The 21,325-nt window shown below is 34.5% G+C and overlaps 3 protein-coding genes across 17 annotated transcripts; all 3 read right to left on the bottom strand.

The window, feature by feature from the left end:
- Nucleotides 1–146: 146 nt before the first annotated feature.
- Nucleotides 147–4,371, bottom strand: LOC122046020 (nucleotide-sugar uncharacterized transporter 2-like). 2 transcript variants are annotated; one of them, XM_042606503.1, is made up of 8 exons: nt 4,095–4,371; nt 2,816–2,967; nt 2,446–2,654; nt 2,232–2,325; nt 1,562–1,728; nt 1,318–1,488; nt 643–739; nt 147–576 (listed from the first exon to the last, which is right to left on the bottom strand). In XM_042606503.1, exons 1-8 carry the CDS (start codon nt 4,171–4,173, stop codon nt 460–462), a joined length of 1,086 nt encoding a protein of 361 aa, XP_042462437.1. In that variant the 5' UTR covers nt 4,174–4,371; the 3' UTR covers nt 147–459. The 2 variants fall into 2 exon arrangements, with proteins under 2 accessions (XP_042462437.1, XP_042462436.1); XM_042606502.1 differs by having other exon boundaries at nt 147–739.
- Nucleotides 4,372–5,398: 1,027 nt separating this feature from the next.
- On the bottom strand, nt 5,399–12,453 carry LOC122046018 (phosphatidylinositol/phosphatidylcholine transfer protein SFH13-like). 9 transcript variants are annotated; one of them, XM_042606495.1, is made up of 15 exons: nt 12,177–12,453; nt 11,617–11,681; nt 11,240–11,543; nt 10,987–11,086; nt 10,231–10,497; nt 9,881–9,958; nt 9,715–9,816; nt 9,570–9,619; nt 9,384–9,483; nt 9,170–9,265; nt 8,959–9,072; nt 8,265–8,418; nt 7,531–7,907; nt 7,349–7,423; nt 5,399–5,553 (listed from the first exon to the last, which is right to left on the bottom strand). In XM_042606495.1, the coding sequence occupies exons 2-15, from the start codon at nt 11,636–11,638 to the stop codon at nt 5,536–5,538; spliced, it is 1,857 nt and encodes a 618-aa protein (XP_042462429.1). In that variant the 5' UTR covers nt 11,639–11,681; nt 12,177–12,453; the 3' UTR covers nt 5,399–5,535. The 9 variants fall into 9 exon arrangements, with proteins under 9 accessions (XP_042462429.1, XP_042462427.1, XP_042462434.1 ...); XM_042606493.1 differs by having other exon boundaries at nt 12,266–12,453; XM_042606500.1 differs by having other exon boundaries at nt 9,031–9,072; nt 12,266–12,453.
- Nucleotides 12,454–13,487: 1,034 nt separating this feature from the next.
- LOC122046015 (phosphatidylinositol/phosphatidylcholine transfer protein SFH13-like) lies at nt 13,488–20,542 on the bottom strand. 6 transcript variants are annotated; one of them, XM_042606488.1, is made up of 15 exons: nt 20,266–20,542; nt 19,706–19,770; nt 19,329–19,632; nt 19,076–19,175; nt 18,320–18,586; nt 17,970–18,047; nt 17,804–17,905; nt 17,659–17,708; nt 17,473–17,572; nt 17,259–17,354; nt 17,048–17,158; nt 16,354–16,507; nt 15,620–15,996; nt 15,438–15,512; nt 13,488–13,642 (listed from the first exon to the last, which is right to left on the bottom strand). In XM_042606488.1, exons 2-15 carry the CDS (start codon nt 19,725–19,727, stop codon nt 13,625–13,627), a joined length of 1,854 nt encoding a protein of 617 aa, XP_042462422.1. In that variant the 5' UTR covers nt 19,728–19,770; nt 20,266–20,542; the 3' UTR covers nt 13,488–13,624. The 6 variants fall into 6 exon arrangements, with proteins under 6 accessions (XP_042462422.1, XP_042462420.1, XP_042462425.1 ...); XM_042606486.1 differs by having other exon boundaries at nt 20,355–20,542; XM_042606491.1 differs by having other exon boundaries at nt 17,120–17,158; nt 20,355–20,542.
- Between the last annotated feature and the right edge of the window lie 783 nt (nt 20,543–21,325).

Here is a 21,325-nt window from a genome sequence, read left to right as displayed (position 1 = left end):
CTAAAATCGATCGAAATCTTAATACAGTATCTATACTGTATGTCAAAATTTTTGTTAGGTATGACATTTCAGTATCGGCAAACTTGTTTGGTGTGCCGGACAATAAATGGATCAAGATCTGCCTTGACCGCCACGGCCCGAGACGGTTTTGAAAAAATTGGTTTGAACACTTTTTCAGATATATATATACACACACAGTTACAGCTTTCAGCAGCAACAGTATGCTCTGCTTGTTAAAAGTTAAAACTAAAACAAAGGGAAAAAAAAAACATGTATCCTTTTTCGGAGAAAATGAACAGACAAACAAAGGTTAAAAAGGTTAATCGAAGGAACAACAAGACCAGTCCACAGATTTGTCTGTTGAAACAGAATATATTTTTGCTTTTTGCACTTCGTCCTCTTCAATGGGAAATTCTGCTTCAAAAGTGGCGACTTAGTCGTCTGCACCGAGTTGCTCAGTCAAACAGAATCCATCTTTTCCATTTCATCCTCTTCGATGATTGTTTTGGGCTTTGCAGCAATCGAATTCTGCTTTGAAAGTAGTGGTTTTGTCACTGCTGATGACTCTTTCGATCCCTGCAAGTTGAGGAAAGTGTAGAATGACATCCCACACAAAGCAACAACTGCTCCGCTGAGACTAACCATTCCAGGGTCGGAGTTGAAGAACACATATCCACCCAGCATGATTACGCAAGTCTTGAACTGACCAAGAACAACGTGAGAGATTGCAGATGTTGCACTGTGCAGTATAAATCAGATCCAAAAGAGTTGTTTTTAGTGATATGATGATTAAAGGCAGTAAAAGTTGCAGAAGACATTCTAATTATTCACTGTACAACAAAAATAATGATACTAAGCAGAAAATCTCAACTTTTACATGCCAACTTAAGTGACTGAAATCCTTTACTAGTCACTGATTAAGTGCTACGCCCTCTCTTCATTCTTTTAGGACAAGCTACACTGAAATCTCAAGCTATAGTGTAATCTCATTTTTTTTTTTCTTTCTCTAATGACGTTAAATCAATTGTGTTTTTAATTACACGGGAAGTATCAAATGCTTTATAAGCTTATAATTCAAACCTATTGTTCTATCACTGCTAACCTTCCACAAAATAGGAGAAATTCTAAATATTAATAAAACAATCATGTTGAACAGATGAAATATAACAACTCTACATTACAGAGTAGATCAAACATATGAGAATATCCCTTCGTGTCAAGTTGAAAACTTGATCACTTAGTGCAGCTAAGGAACAATTTAGTATATTCAAATTATAAACAATCATATTATAAGTGCCTAGAGACTTGCCGACTCACCCAAGTGCCAAAGCACCAGACCACTGGAGAAGAAACCCAAATAACGCTGATATGATGATGGTAGATGCATTGTTCCAAGTCCAGTTAAAGGATAATACACCTGGAGGATCTAGCAGCGGCATTAAAACCACAAAGAAGAATATGGTAATTGGGCTTGTCTTCCACATTAACCTGGTCAGATGGGAACTGATTTAGAAGCACTGTTAGAAGTGAACAGATCAAGTTATATAATTTTTCCACATACGCGAGTGCAGTCCAGTTGCCTGTTTGCTGCAAATTTGACCATAGAATTTTATTTATAGCACTAGGCACAATCCATGCCAATGCAACACAAGCACCAAAAAAATTAAATTGCAGATCAGTAACTGTTGCAACAGCCACACCGATTGATACAATAGTCAGTGTGATAACCTGGATTGGACAAAGAAAAAGAAGAGTTGGAGATTCTTTAGAAAATAATATGGTATCATTTATAGCTAAACCACATACAGTCCAACAAAATGAACTCATTTATAGTCCAGATGTCTCCAAATGTAATTAGCATGTACAGAAGAGAAACTTGGGTTGCATGCATATCCATGGGAAACTCTTTTTATCAGTAATCTCATCTTTCAGTCACAGTCAAAATTTTCTCCCATTTTCTTTAATAAGTGTTGAAATATCATTTATTTCCATAACTTATCAAGATTGGTTATAAGAGTGGATATGTATCTTACCTAGATTCTGCTGCATATAGAGACAATGCTAAGCTTAACTTGGTAAGGGTATAACAGCAAAAAAGCCACTGGAGCAAGTCCTAAATACAATCATATACAACTTCTATGACATATTCGTCGCTTCTAAATTTTTTCTGTTTATGCTAGACCGATTAATTGCAGTTAAATAAAATTCTAAAGGAAATCATAAGTAGAAACCTTTTGAAGCGTCACCCTCTTGCTAAGAATCATAAACTCAGCAAGAACAATTGTCGGGGTCACAGCTATCTTAGCCATTTGATAGAAACCCACACTGAAATAAGAATCAGATATCAATGGAAATGGTGGAAGCATTAGAATAAGAAATAGGATTACTTTGGAGTAAAGAATTAACACAATTCAAGTTATATTGTAGCACATGGATGGGAATCACCTATTATGTTGTAGGCTAACGTTAGCAAGTCCAGTGGCCATAGCCATCACTGCACCCAGGACAAATAAAGAAGAAAATGGTGTAGATTTAGAAGGCGGCGAAGCAGGCAACAGTGATAGTGCTTTGAAGATAGCCATGAGCAACCAAGAAGTTACATAGTGGATCAAAGATAGGGCGATTGGAAAATTGAATCCAACCTTGCCCATGACCTGTAAAATAAAGGATCATTGGTTTCTTCAGTAAAGACTCATATTGAAGGAATTTGCAATCCAGTGATTCCGAAGGAATGTGTGGACTTCGTTCCATACAGGAGTAGGGTTCATGAAGAATAGGAAGTGCCGAGTTTGCCTAAGAGAAATGAGAAACTCACCACTTTGTTGGCCATGATTATTCCAACAGCCACAATGAAATTGAAGGTCAATGCCACAAATGGACCACATAACTTTTGCTGCTGGCGCTTTGCACCTTCCGAAGTATGAATATCACTGTATAAAGTACCCCGTAGCTCCTCCAATGCTCGACCTGAAAGCCATAGGATTGAGAAAAAAATCAACAGAATGAAGCAATTTGGTGGTTTCTCCTACTCTGCTTGCTTTCCCCATTATCACATGGAAAAGAATTATGTCTTTTGTCCAAAGGAAGCCTTACTGAGATAGAAGTTTAAACAAACTAATAATGCTGGGAGTTTAGCAATAGGAATTCAAGGTGATGTAAGAAGAGGGGAAAATGGAATTCCTACTCAGCAATCATACATTTTACTTTTCTCCTTAGGACATTCACTTTCATCCTTATCGATCTTGGTGATCGATATCATCATTATCAAGCTGTTAATCCCAACTATTTGAGGTTGATTAGGTGAATCATATCCCTCTATTGAACTCCATGAAAGGAAATATAGGTAGTATTCGTTTGATGCAGTTACTTATGGTCTCCCTATATTTTCTAAACCACCACCTTTAATTAATTTGATTTGTCCACATATAGGAGATATGATTTGCCTTTGAACATGTCATACCATCTTAATCTATTTTCTCCCAGTACTCATCTTCTATATTTAATTGCTTTTGGATAGTAACCCCTTTTTATCTTTTCTAATAGTTTCACAATGATGCAATTGATGAAATCTACAAAGATATTAAGATATCGTTGCAATTTCAAATATTTGCACAGGATCCAATACATAAAGTCTAAAATTCTATACCACCTGCTACCAGTTTTAATTAGGCATGAAAGAAAGCGTTAGTTTGACTAATACGCATTTTGACAAATAAGACCTAACTTTACAAGTCGATTCCCATCTATCCGGAAATTATGAGCAAAATAGTAATGACATCGAGGATTCAAGATCTACGTCAGGTAATTGCCTATTGGACAGGCTCTTGAGGAGAGTGCATCAGAATGAAATAAACACGTTCCCTTGTTTATCTACACTAAGAAAAGGCACCGACAAAGAAACAACCCTCTACCTTAAAAGCTAATCCATACTCCTTGGACAAATAACAAAATTCATCATTGTTAGGGCACAAAACCTCCGAAGCAAGAAAATAAATCAAAACCAAATCAACCAATAAAACAAGTTAAAACACTCAACGAATCAGTTTCCCCTAACTCACAGATGGAAAATTTTGAAACGAGAAAGAGAAACATACCTTGCTGCCCAGCGTCACTGTCTTTGCGCTTCATGAGCCTCCTCCCATCCTTGCCCAATATTGATTCCAACAGTCCCATTCCGATCTACCAGGCCAAAAAAGCATCAAGCCGACTCGTAAGATCCTATCTTTCCGCGAGGAGGCCGGCGATGCGCGCAGAGCATGGAGGAGCCTTGATTTTTAGGATCTGGCACCGCGATCGAAGGCGACGAAAGCAGTTGGAGGAGTGAGGAAGAGGGGACGTCGTACTCGATGATGTAACCTTCGAATTAGAAGAATTGATAAATATTCATTTTGTTTTTTTAAATTTAATGCTTTTTTTTTCAAAATATTTTTCAAAAAACAAAATGGCCGATATGCCTTTTAAAATATAAGATTTTTTTAAACTTTATTTGGCATGTTATGACACGCATATATCATATCATTTTTATTAAATAAATTAATAATTAGAGGTGAAATTTTTAATATTTTTATAGTTTAATCTTTAGAGATGTTTTGATGAAATTAATGACTTAAGAAGCAAAATGAAATTCACCACCATCTGTAATCGAGTGAGCAAGTTCTATTTCAACTTTTCATTTGCCAATTTTAGATATCAAATTTTGTTATTTTCATTAATCCTTTCTATCCTTGATGAATTTTGAGATTGTGTTAGATATATTGTTTTTCTATATTTACATCCCTAAATAACATTAAAAATATATTGCTTTCTTTTTTAATTATCATTTTGAGTTGTATCTCAATATAAGTAAAAATATTAAATATATTGCCAAAAAAAATTATTTATCTAATCCACATATTCAGTCGTCCAATTCAATCTACTTGCCTCACTTGACCTATTGCGTCTAATTCAAATCACTTAACTCAGTTTGTCTAATACATTTTATCTATGTTGTCGATTTTTCGCTCAGTATAATTAAGAAATAGTACTTCCATAAAAACTGGTACTTATATTTTGTTTATAGTCAACTAAAAATATTTATTAGAAGTAAAATAATTGGCCTTGTGAACTGATTGCACCAACAAACTATTCATAAAAATGTTTGACTTGTTTGGAGAATGAAGAAGCATGAAGTCTACTAGATGTAGCATGTAAGCAGTACATGAACACCCTGAGGCATCAAACAACAACATCCTATTACAATTATTTACATAAATTGCGTCCAGGAAAAACTCACACTAGAACAAGTGGGAAAATAAGATGAAAGGGGGAAAAAAAATCATGTTTTATCTATCTACTAGGCTCTTCTTTTACATTGTCCATCTCTTTGCAAGCTTCTTGCCAAACATTCTGCTTCTTGCATGATTGATGCACTGTGATCTTCCTAATTACCCCACTCAACTCCTTTTCTTCTATTTTTCTTTGCCAAAAGAAAAAAAAAATTGCGAAGTATGGAAGGAAGTGTGGTCATCTCTGTTTATAGAACTTTATCCTTAGGCATCACCAAAATTTTCTCCTCTGCACAAAAAGGAACAACCCAAAAACCAATCAATGACAGTTTTGAATAAACCATAGTAACCCTTGGATTCTTAAAATAGCATAAAAGTTAAATATTTAAATTCAATTCCAAGAAAAGAACACCATGTTTCAATAAATCATACTGAGCCTTAAATTGGTAGAGATTGCATAACAGATAAATATTTAAATTCAATTGGTAGAAAAGGACACCATGTTTCAATATCTGAATGGCTAATTACAACTTTTTCCAGGTACATGAACAGTAGGATCAAACGTTGAAGATCTCTATTTGAGATCCTTGATACTAGATTGACAATATATTTAGGAGCAGCTAATCTCACTTGAGTGTAAATATGCTTGAGCAAAGATTTCAGAAAAATAACACTTAGCATAGTAATCGGCCAAAATCACAGACCTAGTGCATCAAAATTCACAAAGTTTGATGATGGGTTTGGTTCACAAAAATAACTATTTTATTGATTGTGAATTTTAGAATAAGTATTTCTATTGCGATTCTAAAAATGAGCTCAGAATACTAATTTCTGTTAGATTTGTGATTTTCAATTTATAAGAGTAGCTATTCCTTATCTTATCCATTATTAAACATATTATTACATTATTCAACTGTTCAAAGTATACACATCAAGAATAAAGTAAGTGAATCGAAGAGGCTAGTCATATGCCCTGAGTATGCTAGTTAGAACAATGAATAGGATGTACCAATATGGATAGAGGGACCAAATAGAATACTTGGTCGAACGCATCAGATGAGTCAATCGACTCAATCATGTCGTAATGGTTGACCACCCTCTATAAAATGGGTTAGTAAGGCTGCACAAATTAATCAAGTTGGGCGGGCCTAGTGGACTAAATAGTAGGGGTTGGTTGAGTTAACCGATTGGCTGAGCCGATGAACCAAACAAGTTAAATGTGTCAGTGGAATAAGGAGGTTAACTAGGTTTGTTAGACCCACCAAACTGGACTAGTTAATCAATTGGACCAATAGGAAAAGCAAATTGGGCAAGTAAATGCATCAGTTAGGTCAGGAGGGGCAGTCAAGCTAGATGGCTTGGTCATATTGGGAGTGTGGACCAATTGGTGGATTAGGCATATTGGACAAGGTAGATAAGTTAAAACCAATTGATTGAGTAGATTATGTGAGCTATATGAATTGAACAAATATCTCATGTATAGAATATATAGATGTTTTGGTGAAAATTATTCCTTGTCTGTTATTATTAGTATTCTTACGAATTAAAAAAAAAACATTTTATATCTCTTCCATACCATGAACTAAATTAATGAATACTTTTACTATTTTATCATTTTCCCTAATTTCATTCCATAGGAATAATTAGTTTATTCCTAGTGTATTGTAATTTGTGAACCAGACTGACCAAGAGAGTTAGAAAGATCTAAACTCAGGAGTGGTGATTTAATTTTACCTAACATATCAAGATAATTCTTGCTTACTCTCTCAAGCAATCCTTAGCCTGTTCAAAAGACCACTTAACATTATAACTTGTAAGTATCAAACATTTATTTAAATGCAAAGTATGCAAATCAGAATCCTAAACACTAACAGATTAACTAATTTGCCCTTTTTTTATTTTTTCCCAACTGAAGATACTAAATATAACCAGTAGATAAATTCAAAAGGAAATATCCTGTTTCACAAGTTAACAAATAAGAGCAATAAGCAACTGAAAAGATTAGTGCTTCTTCGCTAATCAAATGTACTCATGGATGAGGGGAATTATGGTCTACAAATATGAAATCAATTTTCTGGACATACCCTAACAGTAGTATCATTTAGAGCCTCTATAGACGTTTCAATCTCCAATTGCTTCGTCACAGTTGCTTGTAATACCTGAATGAGGAACTTAGATCAAATTCTGGGATCAAAATGTCAAAAACAGAGAATGATATACTACAACTTCGAATGGGCATGGCTAATATATCCAAGCATTGCATTACCTTGTTTGTCTTGTGAAGATCTGACTCAACATTTTTAATCCTATTCATTGAATCTTGGATTGCCTGCTCTTTCTCCTGTGGAATTTCTGCAGGTTTTCTGCTAAGTTCATTAAGCAATGACTCAAGCTTATCAAGACGTTGGATACATGGAGTCACATCATCTTCCTTGGCAGATTCTATGTTTGAATGTTTATCATGTATCAAGCTCAGTCTATCTGATGGGTGAATGCTGCACAGTCTCTGGTCTGTTCTTGATTGAAAGATACCAAGGAAGGACAATACTTTTACCAACAAAGTGATCAATGCTCTACCAAAAGTTTGCAATTTTCCTCTTGGCTCATTTTCAGTGGCATTGTGCCCCTCAAAGGACAAGTTGCCTGAAACATCAAATAAAGATAAAAATTTCACCAATTTACCTGGTAGTCATAATTTCCTTGTTATTGCTTCAAGAACAATATAACTTTGTGATCTGCAAGCAGTAAACTAGATAATAAAGGAAATGAATGGTTGTACAAGTGTTTGTGTATGGATGCTTCTGTGACTGTAGAGTTCAGCAGATTTGTCATTCAAGGGACTCGGGTTTTGGGAAAAACTAATATGATGGTCATTTTGGTCTAGTGCAGGTTTACATGACAATTTAAGTGCTATATGATCTTTCTCTCTTCGTGAAAAAAGAATTTAAGAACCCAAAAATTTGGTTACTAAGGAAAAGGCATTTAGATCATCCATACTACCTAATGAATGTGAGGCTCTTGCAGGAAAAGAATGGCTATCATCCTTTACTTCATCAGACAAGTTCGCTGCAGATACTGGCATTTTACCACCAGATGGTTCAGGTACAACATGATTAGTACATCCATAGGAAGACATAGAATCTGCTGCTCTGACCTGTCAAGACAATGAAGACAAGGAGATGCATAAAGATTTAGTAGTAGTTAGTCAATTGTGCAGCGACCTTACCTATTACAAAAATTGCACACACATATAAATTTAAAAATTGATGATGATGAAGAAGACGACTCAAATAGAATCACCAGTGCCACAATTTCAATTTGGGCAGTATCCTCTATTTTGTAGGAGACAGATTTTTTCTATTTTGTGTAACAAACTAGGCATTGATAAATATTTACAATTCAGCTCGAGGAGAGTGTTTGAAAATATAATTTAGTCCCACATGATGTATTTATCTTTTAATTGCTATTATTTCTGTACTAGATGTATGAGGGTAATTATTCTTTTTTTCTATGTAATAAACTTCATAATTACCTCAACTAAGACATAGTTACAGCATTCCATAGTATGATAATTGAATGTTACAATATTATTCAAATCATCATGGAGCATTTCCCAAATGCATACACAGCCAAAAAAAAACACATTGGAATTAGTTTTAGTTAAGTGTTTATTAGTCAGATGCATCAAACTCACATCTTCATGCACCAGAGCTGAATGATTATGTTCAGGAGTCATTGATATGACTGGAGAATCAAGATAGTCTACCTCATATCCTGATCCAGCAGTTGTACCTCTGTTACTTCTCTGCTATTCAAAGGGCATGAAGTCAGTTTAGTGGCAACAAAAAAGGAAAATGTACATATACATCGAAAACATGACAAAAGTTACAAATTCAATATTTTGCCTTTGATGGATGTCGCCTGGAATAAGATGCATTGATCTGTTGGCCATGTCCATGCCTGATTTCACTAATACATGATGTTCCAATGCAATTTACAATCTACACAGAACAATGAGCAATAGATCTCTCAGTTGAAGAAAATATTAGTCTAATGGGACAGTTTGTTAGTAAATAGAATATGATATAATGCAGCAAGTAACAAGATGGAGCTACCTACTTTCATTATAATTGGGTCGTTCCAGGGTCCTTTCTTAGACCTGAGGCATCCTCCCTGAGTGTAGCAAGTACACGTGCCACCAAGAAAATCAGGCAATTGGCTGTAAGAAAAAAAAAATTACATGAGTCTGGTGGTCATGGGTATGATAAAAGACATCCAAAGGCAAAGAACTCAAAGCCTACCAACCTTGAATCAACTGCTTCAAGAAGCTTACTCTGGTACTTTGCACCAAGAACCTACATAAGAAAATTTTACCATAGATGCCATGCAGAACAGAACAAATATGACTATATGACACAACGAACTAATTCTTTGGAAGAATTTAGCTTACATGTATTTTTGAAGTTGTTTTGGAATCGAGGAAGCCTTTTACAGTGTTCCACAGAAGTTTAAATCCATGTCCAGCATTTATCACAAACATTTGATGAAGTGTCTGCACAAACTTAAACATGTGAGCCTTCCTCCTAGAAGAAGATGCAGAGAAAAATTTGTCCTACCTCAGGATAGTATTCACTGTCTATCTTGTTCATGTTAAGCAACAAATCCCTTGCTGTTTTGCTGAAATTCTTCAATCCCTGTAATCAATAATACACCAGATAGTTCAAAAAATCACACTCAGATGACAAAGAAATGGCCCAAATCGATTTAGATAAAAATGAAACTGAGGGGCCACTAGCAGTGTTTGATATGACAGGAAATTACATAAAAGTATAATTAATCTTTTCCATTTTGTCCAAAAGGTATTGTTATTTGTTAAATACAAGAAGAATGAAGAAAAAATATTTAAAGAAATATTTCTAAAGAACCGTACAAAGAAAGCTCATAGGAAGACATGATAGAAACATACTACACCCTGTACATCCAATATTGTTGTTGTTGAGCCAATATATCTTTTGGCAGCTATAGAACATGCAGGAAATTTCTCATTCAGGGTTCTCTCAAACTCCTGCACATGATATTTCAAGTAGCGCTCCACTGTAGTTATGCACATAAGCTTGTCAGGCTCAACACTCCCAAGCCTCTCAATATAGACCGGTCTTCCCTCTTTGTCAACTCCGTGATACCCCTGAGGATAATAGTGCAAGACATCCTCCAGCTCTTCAAAATTGAAATCCTTCAATTGATCAAGAAATTGTGTGATCAACATGCCAAACATTGTTTTAAAAAGAGCTGAATTCAGTACATCAAAAGAACTCTTCTAATATAGATAGTAATGCAAATGTATCTAGCTTAATTTTTTTATTCTCTGGCCCAGACAGTTCCCATTTCTATTTTTTATTAAAAAATGAGAATATCTTAGATAATGAAATTGGCATTAACATTACTATATCCATTACATGTTGTATCCACGTATTACAGTAGTAAAGGCAAGTCATGAATACAGACTATTTGGACTCAATTACCTGGATAGTCATAGGTATACTCCTATAGGTAATTAGGGTTTGTTACATTCCTCGAAAATGATAAAAATATTATAGGGGGCATAAATAAATACCTATACGTTTTGAAGTAATAAAGAAGGTAATACTAATGCTTGCTTTTGATAGTCACCATTCTTAGGAGGCGTGTAAAGCTACACCATGATTGGTGAATAATACATTACCTCCAGAATCGAGTCTGTTCCAAATTGTTTTCTCCATTGAAGCATCTCGTCCCACATCTGTATTGCTTTCTCAAAATCAAATTTCCTGGCTTTAAGGAATCTAGAGACACATACAAAAAAACTTTGATAAAGTTTCTTATGGATTAATGTGATCATAATATCAAATATTAAGTCCTCCATAATTACAACATGCCACAACAAGACTAATCATGTCAACCCAAGTGATCAAACTATTAGGAACAGATGACCAAACCTGAGCAATGTATGGTAATTATCATGCTTATCAGGTAATAGATTTTTTGCAATGAGTTCTTGCCGGAATGCTTGGACTGCTTGCTCCTCTTCAGCATCTCTCACATCCTCAATTGAAAATGAAGAAACTCTGAAATCAACTCTCTTCTTACTCCGCTTCTTCAGGGAATAAGTAAGTTTAGTGGAAGCGTGCAATGCTTTTTTCCTTAAAGATCCTATTTTTGTTCTCCTCAGCTCATCTTCAGAGTTTTCCATGTCAGGTATTCTTTCTTTTCTCTGATCAAAATAAATAGATCCCTCAAATCCTGTAAGGAAGACAGGTACAGTATTTGAGAAGTCCATCCATGTTGTCGTATTAAGAGTCCTTAAACTACCCACCTAACCTTTGCTCATGAGTCATCAATGAACAACCTTTTCAGTGTACGAGCTTCAGAAGTATTGAACTGCAATTTATGCTTCTGGTTAGAATCAACCAAAAGGTCCATAAATGACGACATATTAAGAAAAAAAAACTATAAAGGAAATGTAATGCGATAAAGGAAGAAAGGCACAGAGAACTGTTCAAACATCAGATACAAATAATCAAAAATCATAATTAAAAGAATATCTTTTAGTAAATCATCTCAACAAAATAGATCCACATCGAATCTAGAGATGCATCGCGACGCCGAAGCAAAAGTTACCTCGCCGACAGCTCCAACATCGCAAGATCCAGTCGCATGGATGCCGAAGTTCGTATCGACAAAGGTACCCGACGACTGCATTCATCCTTCAGTTACCAAAATGATCAAAATAAACTCCTTATTTTAATCTCTCCGTTCATAAATCACCATAGCCCTCAATCGAAGATCCATCTGAACTAGAAAGCGATCCTCAAAAACCAATACTCGAAAACCGTCCCAAAACCCGATGTCAAATGAATAAATGAACCCCACTACCTTGCACTTCTAATCCCAACGAGCAGGAACAAATTTTTGATCGAAAGAATTCAATTTGCCGCAACCACGAGAGGAACACCGACAAGTACCTCTTCCGGATCAGGAGCGCGACAGGAAGCGGAAGACAAACCAAGAGTCTATAGCTCAAGGCAGGGTGAACTGAAGGATCGCAAGAACAACGGAGAAGAGAGATCGTCGTGTGGAGAAACAAGAGTTCGATTACAGCATCGACTCCTTTTTGCTTTTAACATTTGCCGTGAGATCATATCGCCATATTTGATAGACGCATAAGAGCCTTTTATGCGGATAAATGTGCAGTGAGACTTCACAGTATGTATTTCCATTTTACTCCTCATTATTTAATATAATCACATATCTCAATCATTTTCTATTTTTATTTCCATGACCTTTTTTATATATTGTTTTCATTCCCTGCAACATTTATTGGAGGGCTAATCTTATTTGATTTGAAATATAATTTTTTAAAATAAAATTAAAAAATAACACTGTGTGATTTAATAAATAAATGAATATCACAAACTAGATATTCTTACAAAATAAAATGATTATAAAAAAAGTTTAATTAATTTCAAATGTTATAAAATTATCTTTAAAAATATAATTAATTTATATTATTTCATATGGTTTTATATTGACTTATATAAAACAACCATTTAGGACAAAATTAAATATAGTTTCCCTTCTAATTTTTATTCATTATATCAATTTTTTTGGCATCATAAACTTCAAGCCGCTTTTAGGTTGATTAAGTTATGCCAAAGTGTGAGATTATTAGTCTCATTAGTTAGTAAAATAATATATTAGAAAATATTATTGTACACGATATTGAATAATGGAATATCCAACAAGAATGTGATCTTGGTGGATGAGTTAAAGTGGATATATGATTCAATATTTTATATTATCCTTTGATATAAATTGTTAGTAGATGAATGAACAGTTTGTTTATAGTCAACTAAAAATATTTATTAGAAGTAAAATAATTGGCCTTGTGAACTGATTGCACCAACAAACTATTCATAAAAATGTTTGACTTGTTTTGAGAATGAAGAAGCATGAAGTCTACTAGATGTAGCATGTAAGCAGTACATGAACACCCTGAGGCATCAAACAACAACATCCTATTACAATTATTTACATAAATTGCGTCCAGGAAAAACTCACACTAGAACAAGTGGGAAAATAAGATGAAAGGGGGAAAAAAAATCATGTTTTATCTATCTACTAGGCTCTTCTTTTACATTGTCCATCTCTTTGCAAGCTTCTTGCCAAACATTCTGCTTCTTGCATGATTGATGCACTGTGATCTTCCTAATTACCCCACTCAACTCCTTTTCTTCTATTTTTCTTTGCCAAAAGAAAAAAAAAATTGCGAAGTATGGAAGGAAGTGTGGTCATCTCTGTTTATAGAACTTTATCCTTAGGCATCACCAAAATTTTCTCCTCTGCACAAAAAGGAACAACCCAAAAACCAATCAATGACAGTTTTGAATAAACCATAGTAACCCTTGGATTCTTAAAATAGCATAAAAGTTAAATATTTAAATTCAATTCCAAGAAAAGAACACCATGTTTCAATAAATCATACTGAGCCTTAAATTGGTAGAGATTGCATAACAGATAAATATTTAAATTCAATTGGTAGAAAAGGACACCATGTTTCAATATCTGAATGGCTAATTACAACTTTTTCCAGGTACATGAACAGTAGGATCAAACGTTGAAGATCTCTATTTGAGATCCTTGATACTAGATTGACAATATATTTAGGAGCAGCTAATCTCACTTGAGTGTAAATATGCTTGAGCAAAGATTTCAGAAAAATAACACTTAGCATAGTAATCGGCCAAAATCACAGACCTAGTGCATCAAAATTCACAAAGTTTGATGATGGGTTTGGTTCACAAAAATAACTATTTTATTGATTGTGAATTTTAGAATAAGTATTTCTATTGCGATTCTAAAAATGAGCTCAGAATACTAATTTCTGTTAGATTTGTGATTTTCAATTTATAAGAGTAGCTATTCCTTATCTTATCCATTATTAAACATATTATTACATTATTCAACTGTTCAAAGTATACACATCAAGAATAAAGTAAGTGAATCGAAGAGGCTAGTCATATGCCCTGAGTATGCTAGTTAGAACAATGAATAGGATGTACCAATATGGATAGAGGGACCAAATAGAATACTTGGTCGAACGCATCAGATGAGTCAATCGACTCAATCATGTCGTAATGGTTGACCACCCTCTATAAAATGGGTTAGTAAGGCTGCACAAATTAATCAAGTTGGGCGGGCCTAGTGGACTAAATAGTAGGGGTTGGTTGAGTTAACCGATTGGCTGAGCCGATGAACCAAACAAGTTAAATGTGTCAGTGGAATAAGGAGGTTAACTAGGTTTGTTAGACCCACCAAACTGGACTAGTTAATCAATTGGACCAATAGGAAAAGCAAATTGGGCAAGTAAATGCATCAGTTAGGTCAGGAGGGGCAGTCAAGCTAGATGGCTTGGTCATATTGGGAGTGTGGACCAATTGGTGGATTAGGCATATTGGACAAGGTAGATAAGTTAAAACCAATTGATTGAGTAGATTATGTGAGCTATATGAATTGAACAAATATCTCATGTATAGAATATATAGATGTTTTGGTGAAAATTATTCCTTGTCTGTTATTATTAGTATTCTTACGAATTAAAAAAAAAACATTTTATATCTCTTCCATACCATGAACTAAATTAATGAATACTTTTACTATTTTATCATTTTCCCTAATTTCATTCCATAGGAATAATTAGTTTATTCCTAGTGTATTGTAATTTGTGAACCAGACTGACCAAGAGAGTTAGAAAGATCTAAACTCAGGAGTGGTGATTTAATTTTACCTAACATATCAAGATAATTCTTGCTTACTCTCTCAAGCAATCCTTAGCCTGTTCAAAAGACCACTTAACATTATAACTTGTAAGTATCAAACATTTATTTAAATGCAAAGTATGCAAATCAGAATCCTAAACACTAACAGATTAACTAATTTGCCCTTTTTTTATTTTTTCCCAACTGAAGATACTAAATATAACCAGTAGATAAATTCAAAAGGAAATATCCTGTTTCACAAGTTAACAAATAAGAGCAATAAGCAACTGAAAAGATTAGTGCTTCTTCGCTAATCAAATGTACTCATGGATGAGGGGAATTATGGTCTACAAATATGAAATCAATTTTCTGGACATACCCTAACAGTAGTATCATTTAGAGCCTCTATAGACGTTTCAATCTCCAATTGCTTCGTCACAGTTGCTTGTAATACCTGAATGAGGAACTTAGATCAAATTCTGGGATCAAAATGTCAAAAACAGAGAATGATATACTACAACTTCGAATGGGCATGGCTAATATATCCAAGCATTGCATTACCTTGTTTGTCTTGTGAAGATCTGACTCAACATTTTTAATCCTATTCATTGAATCTTGGATTGCCTGCTCTTTCTCCTGTGGAATTTCTGCAGGTTTTCTGCTAAGTTCATTAAGCAATGACTCAAGCTTATCAAGACGTTGGATACATGGAGTCACATCATCTTCCTTGGCAGATTCTATGTTTGAATGTTTATCATGTATCAAGCTCAGTCTATCTGATGGGTGAATGCTGCACAGTCTCTGGTCTGTTCTTGATTGAAAGATACCAAGGAAGGACAATACTTTTACCAACAAAGTGATCAATGCTCTACCAAAAGTTTGCAATTTTCCTCTTGGCTCATTTTCAGTGGCATTGTGCCCCTCAAAGGACAAGTTGCCTGAAACATCAAATAAAGATAAAAATTTCACCAATTTACCTGGTAGTCATAATTTCCTTGTTATTGCTTCAAGAACAATATAACTTTGTGATCTGCAAGCAGTAAACTAGATAATAAAGGAAATGAATGGTTGTACAAGTGTTTGTGTATGGATGCTTCTGTGACTGTAGAGTTCAGCAGATTTGTCATTCAAGGGACTCGGGTTTTGGGAAAAACTAATATGATGGTCATTTTGGTCTAGTGCAGGTTTACATGACAATTTAAGTGCTATATGATCTTTCTCTCTTCGTGAAAAAAGAATTTAAGAACCAAAAAATTTGGTTACTAAGGAAAAGGCATTTAGATCATCCATACTACCTAATGAATGTGAGGCTCTTGCAGGAAAAGAATGGCTATCATCCTTTACTTCATCAGACAAGTTCGCTGCAGATACTGGCATTTTACCACCAGATGGTTCAGGTACAACATGATTAGTACATCCATAGGAAGACATAGAATCTGCTGCTCTGACCTGTCAAGACAATGAAGACAAGGAGATGCATAAAGATTTAGTAGTAGTTAGTCAATTGTGCAGCGACCTTACCTATTACAAAAATTGCACACACATATAAATTTAAAAATTGATGATGATGAAGAAGACGACTCAAATAGAATCACCAGTGCCACAATTTCAATTTGGGCAGTATCCTCTATTTTGTAGGAGACAGATTTTTTCTATTTTGTGTAACAAACTAGGCATTGATAAATATTTACAATTCAGCTCGAGGAGAGTGTTTGAAAATATAATTTAGTCCCACATGATGTATTTATCTTTTAATTGCTATTATTTCTGTACTAGATGTATGAGGGTAATTATTCTTTTTTTCTATGTAATAAACTTCATAATTACCTCAACTAAGACATAGTTACAGCATTCCATAGTATGATAATTGAATGTTACAATATTATTCAAATCATCATGGAGCATTTCCCAAATGCATACACAGCCAAAAAAAAACACATTGGAATTAGTTTTAGTTAAGTGTTTATTAGTCAGATGCATCAAACTCACATCTTCATGCACCAGAGCTGAATGATTATGTTCAGGAGTCATTGATATGACTGGAGAATCAAGATAGTCTACCTCATATCCTGATCCAGCAGTTGTACCTCTGTTACTTCTCTGCTATTCAAAGGGCATGAAGTCAGTTTAGTGGCAACAAAAAAGGAAAATGTACATATACATCGAAAACATGACAAAAGTTACAAATTCAATATTTTGCCTTTGATGGATGTCGCCTGGAATAAGATGCATTGATCTGTTGGCCATGTCCATGCCTGATTTCACTAATACATGATGTTCCAATGCAATTTACAATCTACACAGAACAATGAGCAATAGATCTCTCAGTTGAAGAAAATATTAGTCTAATGGGACAGTTTGTTAGTAAATAGAATATGATATAATGCAGCAAGTAACAAGATGGAGCTACCTACTTTCATTATAATTGGGTCGTTCCAGGGTCCTTTCTTAGACCTGAGGCATCCTCCCTGAGTGTAGCAAGTACATGTGCCACCAAGAAAATCAGGCAATTGGCTGTAAGAAAAAAAAAATTACATGAGTCTGGTGGTCATGGGTATGATAAAAGACATCCAAAGGCAAAGAACTCAAAGCCTACCAACCTTGAATCAACTGCTTCAAGAAGCTTACTCTGGTACTTTGCACCAAGAACCTACATAAGAAAATTTTACCATAGATGCCATGCAGAACAGAACAAATATGACTATATGACACAACGAACTAATTCTTTGGAAGAATTTAGCTTACATGTATTTTTGAAGTTGTTTTGGAATCGAGGAAGCCTTTTACAGTGTTCCACAGAAGTTTAAATCCATGTCCAGCATTTATCACAAACATTTGATGAAGTGTCTGCACAAACTTAAACATGTGAGCCTTCCTCCTAGAAGAAGATGCAGAGAAAAATTTGTCCTACCTCAGGATAGTATTCACTGTCTATCTTGTTCATGTTAAGCAACAAATCCCTTGCTGTTTTGCTGAAATTCTTCAATCCCTGTAATCAATAATACACCAGATAGTTCAAAAAATCACACTCAGATGACAAAGAAATGGCCCAAATCGATTTAGATAAAAATGAAACTGAGGGGCCACTAGCAGTGTTTGATATGACAGGAAATTACATAAAAGTATAATTAATCTTTTCCATTTTGTCCAAAAGGTATTGTTATTTGTTAAATACAAGAAGAATGAAGAAAAAATATTTAAAGAAATATTTCTAAAGAACCGTACAAAGAAAGCTCATAGGAAGACATGATAGAAACATACTACACCCTGTACATCCAATATTGTTGTTGTTGAGCCAATATATCTTTTGGCAGCTATAGAACATGCAGGAAATTTCTCATTCAGGGTTCTCTCAAACTCCTGCACATGATATTTCAAGTAGCGCTCCACTGTAGTTATGCACATAAGCTTGTCAGGCTCAACACTCCCAAGCCTCTCAATATAGACCGGTCTTCCCTCTTTGTCAACTCCGTGATACCCCTGAGGATAATAGTGCAAGACATCCTCCAGCTCTTCAAAATTGAAATCCTTCAATTGATCAAGAAATTGTGTGATCAACATGCCAAACATTGTTTTAAAAAGAGCTGAATTCAGTACATCAAAAGAACTCTTCTAATATAGATAGTAATGCAAATGTATCTAGCTTAATTTTTTTATTCTCTGGCCCAGACAGTTCCCATTTCTATTTTTTATTAAAAAATGAGAATATCTTAGATAATGAAATTGGCATTAACATTACTATATCCATTACATGTTGTATCCACGTATTACAGTAGTAAAGGCAAGTCATGAATACAGACTATTTGGACTCAATTACCTGGATAGTCATAGGTATACTCCTATAGGTAATTAGGGTTTGTTACATTCCTCGAAAATGATAAAAATATTATAGGGGGCATAAATAAATACCTATACGTTTTGAAGTAATAAAGAAGGTAATACTAATGCTTGCTTTTGATAGTCACCATTCTTAGGAGGCGTGTAAAGCTACACCATGATTGGTGAATAATACATTACCTCCAGAATCGAGTCTGTTCCAAATTGTTTTCTCCATTGAAGCATCTCGTCCCACATCTGTATTGCTTTCTCAAAATCAAATTTCCTGGCTTTAAGGAATCTAGAGACACATACAAAAAAACTTTGATAAAGTTTCTTATGGATTAATGTGATCATAATATCAAATATTAAGTCCTCCATAATTACAACATGCCACAACAAGACTAATCATGTCAACCCAAGTGATCAAACTATTAGGAACAGATGACCAAACCTGAGCAATGTATGGTAATTATCATGCTTATCAGGTAATAGATTTTTTGCAATGAGTTCTTGCCGGAATGCTTGGACTGCTTGCTCCTCTTCAGCATCTCTCACATCCTCAATTGAAAATGAAGAAACTCTGAAATCAACTCTCTTCTTACTCCGCTTCTTCAGGGAATAAGTAAGTTTAGTGGAAGCGTGCAATGCTTTTTTCCTTAAAGATCCTATTTTTGTTCTCCTCAGCTCATCTTCAGAGTTTTCCATGTCAGGTATTCTTTCTTTTCTCTGATCAAAATAAATAGATCCCTCAAATCCTGTAAGGAAGACAGGTACAGTATTTGAGAAGTCCATCCATGTTGTCGTATTAAGAGTCCTTAAACTACCCACCTAACCTTTGCTCATGAGTCATCAATGAACAACCTTTTCAGTGTACGAGCTTCAGAAGTATTGAACTGCAATTTATGCTTCTGGTTAGAATCAACCAAAAGGTCCATAAATGACGACATATTAAGAAAAAAAAACTATAAAGGAAATGTAATGCGATAAAGGAAGAAAGGCACAGAGAACTGTTCAAACATCAGATACAAATAATCAAAAATCATAATTAAAAGAATATCTTTTAGTAAATCATCTCAACAAAATAGATCCACATCGAATCTAGAGATGCATCGCGACGCCGAAGCAAAAGTTACCTCGCCGACAGCTCCAACATCGCAAGATCCAGTCGCATGGATGCCGAAGTTCGTATCGACAAAGGTACCCGACGACTGCATTCATCCTTCAGTTACCAAAATGATCAAAATAAACTCCTTATTTTAATCTCTCCGTTCATAAATCACCATAGCCCTCAATCGAAGATCCATCTGAACTAGAAAGCGATCCTCAAAAACCAATACTCGAAAACCGTCCCAAAACCCGATGTCAAATGAATAAATGAACCCCACTACCTTGCACTTCTAATCCCAACGAGCAGGAACAAATTTTTGATCGAAAGAATTCAATTTGCCGCAACCACGAGAGGAACACCGACAAGTACCTCTTCCGGATCAGGAGCGCGACAGGAAGCGGAAGACAAACCAAGAGTCTATAGCTCAAGGCAGGGTGAACTGAAGGATCGCAAGAACAACGGAGAAGAGAGATCGTCGTGTGGAGAAACAAGAGTTCGATTACAGCATCGACTCCTTTTTGCTTTTAACATTTGCCGTGAGATCATATCGCCATATTTGATAGACGCATAAGAGCCTTTTATGCGGATAAATGTGCAGTGAGACTTCACAGTATGTATTTCCATTTTACTCCTCATTATTTAATATAATCACATATCTCAATCATTTTCTATTTTTATTTCCATGACCTTTTTTATATATTGTTTTCATTCCCTGCAACATTTATTGGAGGGCTAATCTTATTTGATTTGAAATATAATTTTTAAAAATAAAATTAAAAAATAACACTGTGTGATTTAATAAATAAATGAATATCACAAACTAGATATTCTTACAAAATAAAATGATTATAAAAAAAGTTTAATTAATTTCAAATGTTATAAAATTATCTTTAAAAATATAATTAATTTATATTATTTCATATGGTTTTATATTGACTTATATAAAACAACCATTTAGGACAAAATTAAATATAGTTTCCCTTCTAATTTTTATTCATTATATCAATTTTTTTGGTATCATAAACTTCAAGCCGCTTTTAGGTTGATTAAGTTATGCCAAAGTGTGAGATTATTAGTCTCATTAGTTAGTAAAATAATATATTAGAAAATATTATTGTACACGATATTGAATAATGGAATATCCAACAAGAATGTGATCTTGGTGGATGAGTTAAAGTGGATATATGATTCAATATTTTATATTATCCTTTGATATAAATTGTTAGTAGATGAATGAACAGGAAGCAAAGATAAAATACTATAAAGGTTTTTTTAAAAAAAATAACCTCGACAAAAAAAATACAAACTAATTACATAAGGTTTTCTTGTGATAGAATAAA

This window comes from Zingiber officinale, chromosome 2B, assembly GCF_018446385.1.
Source record: "Zingiber officinale cultivar Zhangliang chromosome 2B, Zo_v1.1, whole genome shotgun sequence".
NCBI classification, from domain to species: Eukaryota; Viridiplantae; Streptophyta; class Magnoliopsida; order Zingiberales; family Zingiberaceae; genus Zingiber; species Zingiber officinale.
This window is presented reverse-complemented; position numbering and strand designations above follow the sequence as displayed.